General features: G+C 63.4%; 1 protein-coding gene across 1 annotated transcript in view; it reads left to right on the plus strand.

Moving 5' to 3' along the window:
• LOC105309328 (tensin-3) overlaps positions 1–10,073 on the plus strand; it is a 57,938-nt gene that overhangs the window by 45,687 nt on the left and 2,178 nt on the right. Inside the window, exons 14-22 of the mRNA XM_023526142.1 lie at positions 31–477; positions 727–813; positions 1,408–1,539; positions 2,129–2,224; positions 2,722–2,799; positions 3,641–3,718; positions 8,123–8,291; positions 8,997–9,181; positions 9,614–9,925. Of these exons, the coding sequence (XP_023381910.1) occupies positions 31–477; positions 727–813; positions 1,408–1,539; positions 2,129–2,224; positions 2,722–2,799; positions 3,641–3,718; positions 8,123–8,291; positions 8,997–9,181; positions 9,614–9,925 (1,584 nt within the window). The remainder of the gene's footprint in view (positions 1–30; positions 478–726; positions 814–1,407; positions 1,540–2,128; positions 2,225–2,721; positions 2,800–3,640; positions 3,719–8,122; positions 8,292–8,996; positions 9,182–9,613; positions 9,926–10,073) is intronic.

Here is a 10,073-nt window from a genome sequence, read left to right on the forward strand (position 1 = left end):
CACATCTGCCTCCTGCCGAACTCCACTCAGCTCTCCACGGCCACGAGCTGTCCCTGGTGGGGCCACCGGAAGCTCTGGGTCCCCTGAGCGGCCAGGCCTTCCTGGGCTTCGGCACGGCCCCCGTGGTCAGCGGCCTGCCCCCTGGAGAGGACCCGGGGACCCTGTCAGGCAATTCCCACGGCGCACCCCAGCCGCCCAGCACCCTGCGGACAGCAGCCGTGGCTCCCGACGATGGCTTCCTGCCGCACGGCTTCCTTGCGATGGCCCCCGGCCACGGCGGCCACCACGGCCCCGCCCTGCAGGGCCCGCCCCTGCCCGAGAAGAAGCGGGCCTCAGAGGGCGACCGCTCCCTGGGCTCCGTCTCCCCGTCCTCCAGCGGCTTCTCCAGCCCACACAGCGGGAGCACGGCGAGCATCCCATTCCCGCACATCCTCCCGGACCTGCCCAGGCCCCCCGAGGCCGCCGCCCCTTCGCCAGGTGGGTGAGCTCCCAGGTCCGGACACACCTGGTCCACTGCGTGCTCAGGAAGGACCCCGGGGTCACACGTGGGCCTGGGCCTCTGCTGCCGGCTCCGTCACACCCCACGCTCCATGCCGTCCTCTCCCTGGACACCCCACCCTGGCCCAGGGGTGGGGCTCTGACCTCCCGGTTCCTGGGGGCCAGAGCCGGCAAGAAAACGCGCTTCACCACGACCGTTTAAATTCCCGTTTAAATTTTGCTTTGCAGACGACCCAGGGGACAAGCCCGTGTCCGTGAACTTCGTACAGGACACATCCAGGTTCTGGTATAAAGCAGACATCTCCAGGGAGCAAGGTGCGTGGCAGGGGTGTCCGGCGGGCAGGCGTCACTTCCCGGGGCTGTCAGCCTCGACTCATTGGTGACAGCCTCATGTGGAAGGTCCCGGCCTGTCCAGGCTGGACACAGCTGGCCATAGAGCCACAGGATGAAGTATGGCATTTCTGCCATTGTCTGGGGCAAATCTTGGGATTTGTATTTAGTATCGCGTAACTTCGGGGGGCGCATTCTTCTTACCTTCAGAAAGTGTGATTAGAAAGTTCTCTCCTTTGACTGACATTAATTGAGCTCACACCCTGAAATCCCCAAGGAAACGCCACGTGGGGCCATGGCGGGGTTGGCGTGGCGGCCTCCGCCCACTTCCTGCCCGCCAGCCGTCGTACTGGGACCTGGGCTCCGCGGGGTCCTCGTCAAGTCACTCAGGGCTAATGGGGGCATGAGATCCAAAGGGAGCAGCCCCCAGGAAACCCTAGTGGTCACAGAGCCCGTCCCCGGGGCACTGAACTGCGGGAGCGGGGACCTCGGCCGGCCCGGCCCCAGGAGCAGAAGGCGGCCACGGTGGAAGCAGACCGCACGTGTGCCCCGGCGACGTCCATCCTTCTGCCCCTCCAGCCATCGCCATGCTGAAGGACAAGGAGCCCGGGTCATTCATCGTCAGGGACAGCCACTCCTTCCGGGGCGCCTACGGCCTGGCCATGAAGGTGGCCACGCCCCCGCCCTCCGTCCTGCAGCTGAACAGGAAAGGTAGGCGGCCAGGACCGTGCCGGCCGCGTGCCTGCTCGAGGGGCGGCGCTCCCGGTCTCCCTCTGCCTGGGGTTCTCCAGCCCCGTCTCTCTCAGCACCGTCCTCGTTCAGGACAGAGTGTTAGTGATTTGTAAATGTTACTTCTTTATTGCTCTGAACGGGTGACCTCTCCAGGGTTCAGATACCACGACGTAAAATGGCCTGCACCAAGACGTCCCCGTTCTCAGCCTGTCCACCCCAGTCCCCTCCTCCCCGTAGTGACCGTTCTGGAGTCACTCCCGCACGTCTGCTCGCGGACTGCCCGGTGCCGCCGCGTGCACCCCCCTTGACACTCGGGTGGCACCCGGCTCGCCCGGTTCCTGGCCCTGCACCCGGCAGTCCCCAGGGGCCCGCCCGCCCGCCCTGGGCACTGGAGGGCGTGGGGGGCACCCAGCCGTCCACCCAGTGCTGTCGGCCCCCGTCCTGCAGCCCGGCCCCCAGTCTGGGAGGACCCTCGGCCGCCCGCGGCAGCGGCCAGACCCTGACGCACGGGGCTTCCCAGGGCCGCCCCGGCCGTGACCGCCGCACCCTGTCCCGTCTCCCCCCGCAGCGGGCGACCTGGCCAGCGAACTGGTCCGGCACTTCCTGGTCGAGTGCACCCCGCGGGGCGTGCGGCTGAAGGGCTGCTCCAACGAGCCGTACTTCGGTGAGTGGCGGGGCGGGCGCTGGCATCCTCCGGTCCTCTGTCCTCGCGGGCACTTTCGTCTCCGGTTCCGAGGGTCCTCCCGCCCGGTCACCGTCTCTGAGGTGCACCGGGTGTGCAGGGGCGGACGAGCGTGGAGGAGGCTCCCCCTGCCTGCCGCTCTCCCCGGCACAGGACGGCCACAGCGCGTCCCTCCCCCCTGGGACACGAGGCCCCGGGCTCCCCGGGCAAGGCGCGCGTGCTCGGAAGCGTCCCCGTCTCACGGGGACGACAGAGCGGGGGCGGGCACTGTCCGCGTGGGCAGGCTGGCGTTGCCTTCCGGGGTGGCGAGGGTGCGCGTCTGCTCCTACCCCACCCCCTCGCTGCCTGGCTGAACCTGGGGCCCCCGGGGAGGGCGTGCCACACGGAGCCCCGTGCGATGGAGCCCCTGCGCGGCCACCGGCTTCGGGGCTGGCTGAGCACTGCCCCCCGCGCGTGCTCACCTGCCTCCCGTCCCGCAGGCAGCCTGACGGCCTTGGTGAGTCAGCACGCCATCACGCCCTTGGCCTTGCCCTGCAAGCTGCTCATCCCGGACAGAGGTAGGCGGCCGGGCTTCGGGGTTGCCGTCGTCCCGTGGTTTAGAAACCCAGTTCGCCAGGTGCTGTGGGAGATGGGGCCAGGCCGTCCTGCCGTCGGTTCCAGGGGGAGTGGGTGCCGGGAGCTCCAGCAGATGCGTCCCCCGAAGAGGGTGCAGCAGGCAGGACAGAGGTCGCCTGCGGTATGCCGGGCGCGCTGGCATCGGGGTCTGTGAGGACGCGGCGAGAGACGTCACCCCGCGAGCCCTCCGTCCTGTCCTCGCGGGTAAAGCCTGCGACCTGAGTGGTGACCTTTGGCAGGCACGCCGTCCCGGGGCTTTGCAGCAGAGACCCTGTCGCTCAAAAACGCACAGTGCCCGGAGCACGGGGCCTTCAAGGTCACCCACGCGAACTTAAGGTTCTACAGAGCGTCGAGCGAGCCTCCCCTTCCCCTCCACGGCTGTTTGCAAATATCCGTAATAAAAAATTAAAATAAGTAACACCCGCCGTGTGACAGGGATGGGACTTTACGTCCCGGCTCTCCAGCGACGCGGTTCACGTGGTTTATTACGTTCCACGAAGGCGAGCGATTCCGAGTGTAGGTCGGTGCGAATTCCCTTTTATAATTTAGTCGTTCACGTAAGTTAACTCAGAGCTCAGGGAGGCATTTGCTGAACTGTGTCGTCCCAGCTTTTGCCCAGAACGCGATGGCAGCTTCTCGGCTGGGCTGTTGTCACCAAGAGAAAGTCCCCACTCTGCAGAGCGCGTCGCCGTCGGAGAATTCTGTGGCCAGCGTCTCGCGTTGCAGGAAGGTGCGTTTCCAGCAGCCGGACTCATTTCCGTGTGTTCTTGCTCCTTCCTGCAGATCCGCTGGAGGAGGTAGCGGAACACGCGCCCCAGACAGCAGCCAACTCCGCGGCCGAGCTGCTGAAGCAGGGGGCAGGTCAGTCACGGCGTCCTTGTCCGCTCGCCCATCACGGGCGGCAGCCTCTGTCCCCACCGCCACCCCGGGCTCCCTTCCCTCCGTGTGGCGATGCTTCCCTGTCACACTCGCGCTGGGAGGGTGGACGCCGCCGGCCGTAAATGTCCACGTGACTCGAATGAGAGCAAAGGCAGAGGAGGGCACGGCGAGCCCTCAGCTCACGTCAGGGTTCACTCCTGGTGTTGGACATTCTGTGGGTTTGGACAGATGACGATGACGTGTAAAAACCGTGACCGTGTCACACAGACGGAGTAGTTTCACCCCCCTGGAGTGCCCCGAGCTCCGCCTGTCCCTCCCTTTTGCCTCCCCAGCCCCTGTCCACAGTCGTCCCTTCTCCAGAACGTCACGTGGCTGGAAGCACACAGTGCGCAGCCCCCGCAGCCACACGCCCCTCACTGCATCGTGTGCGTCTGCGGTTCCTCCGGGGCTGTCTGTGGCCGGACAGTCGTCTCTTTTCAATGCTGAGTAACCCCGTTATCTGGATGAAGCACAGTGCACTTATCCGTCGCGCACTGAAGGACAGCTTGGTCGCTCCAGATCTGGCTACGAACTGCTGCTGTAAACGTCTGTGCAGGTTTTTGTGTAGAAGTAACTTTTCATCTCCTTTGGGTAAATACCAAGGAGCGCGGTGACTGGATCACAGGCGAGGAGCACGTTGAGTTTGGTAAGAAGCCACTGAACCGTCTTCCAAAGTGGCTGCAGCATCTGCGTCCCCGCCGGCCGTGCTGCCGTCGGGGTTCTGGATCCGGGCCGTTGTCGTGGGTGTGTAACATGCCTCGTTGTTCTGATCGGCAGCTCCCTGGTGGCCTGTGGCGTGGGGCATCTTTTCGTCTGATTATTTTCCGTGTTACCTTCCGTGGTGATGTGTCTCTTAGGGTCTTTGGTCCATTTTTTGATCAGGTCGTTTGTCGTTTTGTGGTAAAGTTTTAAACGTTCCTTGTATGTTTCGGATATTAGTCTTTCATCAGTTGTGTGTTTCATAAATATTTTCTCCCAGTCTGTAGCTGGTCTTTTCATTCTCGTGCAGAGCAGAATTTTTAAATTTCAATTAAATTCAGTTTGTCAGTTCTCTCTTCGTGGATCGTGCCTTTGGTTTTGTACCAGAAAAGTTATCACTTAACCCAAGGCCATCCCGATTTTCTGCTCCGTTGTCTTCTGGGAGTTTTACAGGTCTGCATTTCACGTCGACTCTTCCAACTCATTTCGAGTTCTGTGTCTGGACTCATTTTTTTGCACGTGGCTGCCCAGTTGTTCCAGCGTCCTGGTTGAAAAGACTGCCTGCTCTGCCGTGTTGCCGCTGTCCCTTTGTCACAGACCAGTTGACCGTGTTTGTGCGGGTCTCTTCCCCGGCTCCCTGTCCGTCCCGCTGACCTGTCTCTCACCAACGCCACCCGCTGCCTCAACCACCGTAGTTATGGTTCTGAAACCCGCCGCGGTGGCCGTTCGGGGTCCTCTGCCTCCGTGAAGCCGCACACGCGCTCACGTGTGAGTGGGGAGCGCGTCGCACCCGCAGTCAGGGTGGCAGGAGCCAACGGCTCGACTGTCACGTCTTCATGTCTGTGCACGCGGAGCCCCCGCCCCCACCCCCCGCCCTTCGCTCTTTGGTATTTTGACCAGAGTTTCCTAGTCTGATTCCTCGGACTCAAACTAGGGCTCGGACGGATTTTGCCAGATCTGCACCGAGACGTTCCTCTTCAGGGGGAGCTCGTGTAAGTGTTGATTTTAATTTCAGATTCCGCTGTTCTAGGCCGACGGGCAGGACGGCCGTTGGCTTGGATGTCAACCTCGGACCCTGCGATCTTTGCTGTCACCACTTACTAGTGTCAGCTTAGGTCACGTTTGCAGAATTAGGGGCCCAGTTTATGAGGGTTCCAGTTTACAGAATTTTAGAGAAAACTGTAAAACCAGAGACTGTACATCGCCGTGCCTGTCACCCAGCTAAAGTACAGTCTCTGATTTCAGAAGGCGTGTTCGAGTGTTGAACTTTTTAAACTTTCCTTAAAGAATGAGTTACTCGTGGCCAGAGCGCAGATGTCAGGAGCTGGTGGCCCAGCCCATGTGTGCTAGAGCCCGAGTCCCGGAGTGCAGAGCGTGGCCACGTCGGCTCTTGGTTCACGGCCGGCTCTGCCGCTCCCGGCTTGACGTCTGGCCGGGCTCCACACAGCTGCCCTCCTACCCGAGAGGACAGTGTCCCTATGAAGCCTTTCATAAGCCGAAATGGCGTGAGGCGGAGGACCCCCACCTTCCAAAAACCCACGTGACGCTGCCTGCCTCACGCAGACTGGGCACCCGTTCGGGGCGCCTGCAAGAACCAGCTCTGTCCCCCAGTGTTGGTGAGGGCAGGCGAAGGGGACCCTGACACAAGCCCTGGGAACGGTGCCGTGGTCACCAGAACTGCAGCCGTGTCCCTGCCACTCCGCTTCCGTGTAGAAACACGCTACTGTGCCCCGAGAGCAGCGGCCAGTGGCCTTCCCTGCAGCCCCGTCCTGTCCCGCATGGGCCCAGCTGGGAGGGCGGGGCCTGGACGACAGCTATGGCGCTGTGCGAGGCAGCGGTCCCCCTGCCAGAGACGAGCTCACGGCCCCAAGGCTGTGTGAGGGGGTCCCCAGAGCCATCAGAGGTTGTCCCCTCCTTACGTTAGAGCAACGGTGTCCCCATGCCTCTGGGTCCTGGTGAGGTTTCGGGGTCACACGAGGACCTGCTGCAGCCCTCGCTGGCTACCGGCCCACCCACGCCCTTCGCCTCGGAGGCCAGGCTGAAAATCCCGTCCACCCTAATCTGTCCATCTAACATCACGTCAGCACAAGCCGCATCTCAACGTCATTGTCATTCAGCCTTTTTCAGCAGACGCAGAATCCACGGTCGGTGGGTCAGCGCATCGTAGGAGGTGCTGTGGTAGCCCTCGCTTTGAGACACCGAAGCGTTTTGTCTTGCTCTGTCTTGTCCTTTTTAAGTCCCTTTACCATCTTTTTGAGTAACACAGCACATACCAGTAGCTCGAAGTGTTTCGTTTTCTGGAAGGCGGCCATCGGTCAGAACCCGGGTCTCACTTCACCCCTGGTCGGGCATCTGCATCGGCGAGTGGCGTGGGTCAAGTTTGGCCTTCAGAAATCTGGTTCTGAACCGCACCGAGAGGTCTGCATGTCCGTCCAGCTGCCCTCACGGCCCATAGGACGAGGAATCGGACCAGGACAGGGCGCAGCCCCGGCTCCTTCGTGACGTGGCTTAGCGAGTCGCAGAGACCCTGGTTGCTCGCGGCCTCTGACCCCTGCGGGGAAGTCGGGCGGGGCTGTCTCACCTGCCTTTCCCTGGTCCTGATGCACTGGGAGGCCCAGAGCCTGGGCCTGCGGGGCGGCTTCGGGGCCCCTCGTCCGGCTTTGTCGCTGGAAGTCGGGGAAGCCGGGACGGAGCCTCGGCGGAGGTGGACACGGCCTGTAGTGCGAGGCACACGGTTTCAAATCGCTTCAGCTTGATCTCTTTCGCTTGATGCCGATTGTGAGTTAGTTCCGGTCTCTGAAACGATTCTGTTCGTGTTTTCGGTCTCCGTTCTTAAATGGTTCTTGCTGAAGCGGACGAATGCAGCGCGATCCTAAAAAGAAAGGCACCCCCCAGACCGGCCGGCCTCCCGCAAACGCGGCCTCGCGGTTCCCGCTTACCGTAAAGTGGATCCTCTGTAGGAAAGGAACGTGCGTTCTTTAGTTTTAAAACAGGAAGGCGAGAAAAGACGGGGAGACTCCCGGCTCGGGCCCGTCGCCCACGTGCAGCCACGGGAGGCCGGGGTCCAGGCGAGGGGGCGCGGGGTCCAGACGAGGCGGAGCGGGGTCCAGACGAGGGGGCGCGGGGTCCAGGCGAGGCGCGGAGCGGGGTCCAGACCCGCCTCGCGCTGCGGCCCCCGCGCCCGGCCTTGCGCTTGTCTCCCGTGTCTCCGGGCCTCGGCCGCTGCTCCGTGGGCCGCCCTCCTGCATTACTTTTCCGGAATCCTCCGCGGTCACTCACGCTGTCGCGGCTCCGAGCAGGGCACTGGTTGGGGGTCCTGGCCGCACGCTCCCCTCCTCCAGCTGTGGCCGTGCCCTCGTCCCACGCAGACGACAGGGACACTGAGGAGGGGCCTCCCGTGGGACGCCAGGCACAGTGGCGCAGCAGGGGGACATCGCCTGTGTCTGTGCGTCCCCTCTCCCGTCTGCCGTGGGGCAGCTGCGTCTCTGGGTCGCTCACTCGCCGCGCCTGGGAACTGGGGCAGAGGGCGTTTACCTGGATGCACCTGGCGCAGGCCACAGGTGCAAGTCCTCCGTCGACCCCAGGCCACCATCGGCGACCGCCCCATGCCCCACAGACGTGTCAGCACACTGCCTCCCCTGTCCGCAGCCTGCAACGTGTGGTACCTGAACTCGGTGGAGATGGAGTCCCTCACGGGCCACCAGGCCGTCCAGAAGGCCCTGAGCGTCACCCTGGCCCAGCAGCCCCCGCCCCTGTCCACCGTCGTGCACTTCAAGGTGTCGGCCCAGGGCATCACGCTGACGGACAGCCAGAGGCGGTGAGTGTCACGTGGGCCGCGGGGCAGAGTCGGCTGTCCTGGGGGGTGACCGTCACCTGTCTGGCTGTGCTTCCCCAGTGCCAGGCGGGTCCCAGGAGCCGCGTGTGAACTACCCATATGTGGCCCAAGTGCTGATTTCTGGGGAAAAAGCAAAATTAAAAATTATTCACATACCATGTAATTCACAAAGCATTTCTGTGAAAACACTCCACGGGCGACAGAACCCACGCATCTTTGCTTCGGTGCTGTCACTTCTGACCAGCGGTCAGGTGGCAGCGTGACCTGCCAGGTGTTCGTTCAGTGTCTAGATAACACAGCTGTGACACGAGCACGGTAACTAGTGGCATTAACCGTAGTTATCGGTTGTTACCCGGTTCGCTGTGTGAAGTATATTTTGACACCTGATGAGTCAGCAGATGATTGTTTGGTTTCGAGCGACTTTCATCGCAGCTGCCCCTGAGTGGCCCTGTTGAGCAGGGGGGACCTTTGTGGGCCTGGCCTGAGCAGGGAGCAGCAGCAGGTGGACAGACAACGGCAGGCGTGTCCCTCCCACCTGGCAGGCTTTGCCCTGAGGATCAAAGGCATTTCAGAAGCGGTTATGATTTGTTATGGCAGCGGCCAGGAAGTGACTGATGCGGGAGGGAGCCAGCTGGCCCTACAAAGAGCAGGGCGGGAGCCTCAGGGCTCAGGTCTGTCCCGCCCCAGCCCACAGGGGCCCCTGTCCCGCCAGCAGCAGGGCAGTACCACTCCAGGGGGGGCCTCTGAACCAGAACCTTCCACCAGGCTGGGAGATTTCACCCGCGACCCTTCTCCAGCTCAGGTGTGCGGCGGGGGACGGGGGCCTCGATCCCCCACTCTGGGTCCCTTTGCCCCGGCCACTGACCCGCAGGGTGACTGACCATGGGGCGTGCTTCCCCCGGGCCCCTCAGTTTCTCATCTCCCGTCTGCGCTGAGGTTACGCTCTTGGCATCTTAGTGACGTGCGTGAAGGGGGCATGTGGCAGGTGGACACAGGCACCTCTCCTGGCTCTTGCCAGCGGTGCTGCTTCTGAATCTGGTTCTCCGTGTCCTTAGAAACCCTGGCGGCCAGCCATGTCCTTGACTGGCGCAGGACAGGGGGCCGCACCCTCCCGGACAGCCCGACAGCCCGTGTGGGCCCCGCCTGTGCCTTGCCTGTACACAGGCCTCTCTCCCTCCCCTGAGCTTTCTCCCTGTGCCACCAGCAAAGCCACTAGTGTCCAGGGATGTGACCTCCCCCAGGAGGAGGGACTGGCCCAGCTGGACGAGGGGCGCTGGCCTCATGACCTCTGGGACCTGGGGCAGGCAGGCCTCAAAGGAGCAGGGAGGACTGGCGGGTGAAACGGGGCCATGCCTGGGACCCGGACGAGGACAGGGGTCCTGTGGTGGTTCCACCAGTGACCGGGCCAGCCGGCGAGACGGCACCGCTGGGGGATCTGAGCACAGCCCTTTTCACTCAGAACGCCCGTCACATGCGTCACCGCATCTGCGGGGGGACGGGGCCTTTCCGCAGCCAGAGCCCGAGCTTCCTGGCGCGCAGGGATCACACCTCCGCGCCCTCCTTCCCGCGGGTGGACTCCCGGCCACAGCTACCCCCGCAGCGCGTCTCTTCACCCGGTGACATTTGTCTCCCCGAGAGCCCCCTGCCCCGCTTCACACGCCCGTCTGCTGAGCACACGCCTCGCCCGTCTCTGCAAACCACGGGTGAAGGCGGGACGCGCGCCCCGGGGCCCGCGTGGGGAGCTCGCGTGCGGCGCCGTCACCC

The sequence above is a fragment of the Pteropus vampyrus genome, unplaced genomic scaffold, assembly GCF_000151845.1.
Source record: "Pteropus vampyrus isolate Shadow unplaced genomic scaffold, Pvam_2.0 Scaffold717, whole genome shotgun sequence".
NCBI lineage: Eukaryota > Metazoa > Chordata > Mammalia > Chiroptera > Pteropodidae > Pteropus > Pteropus vampyrus.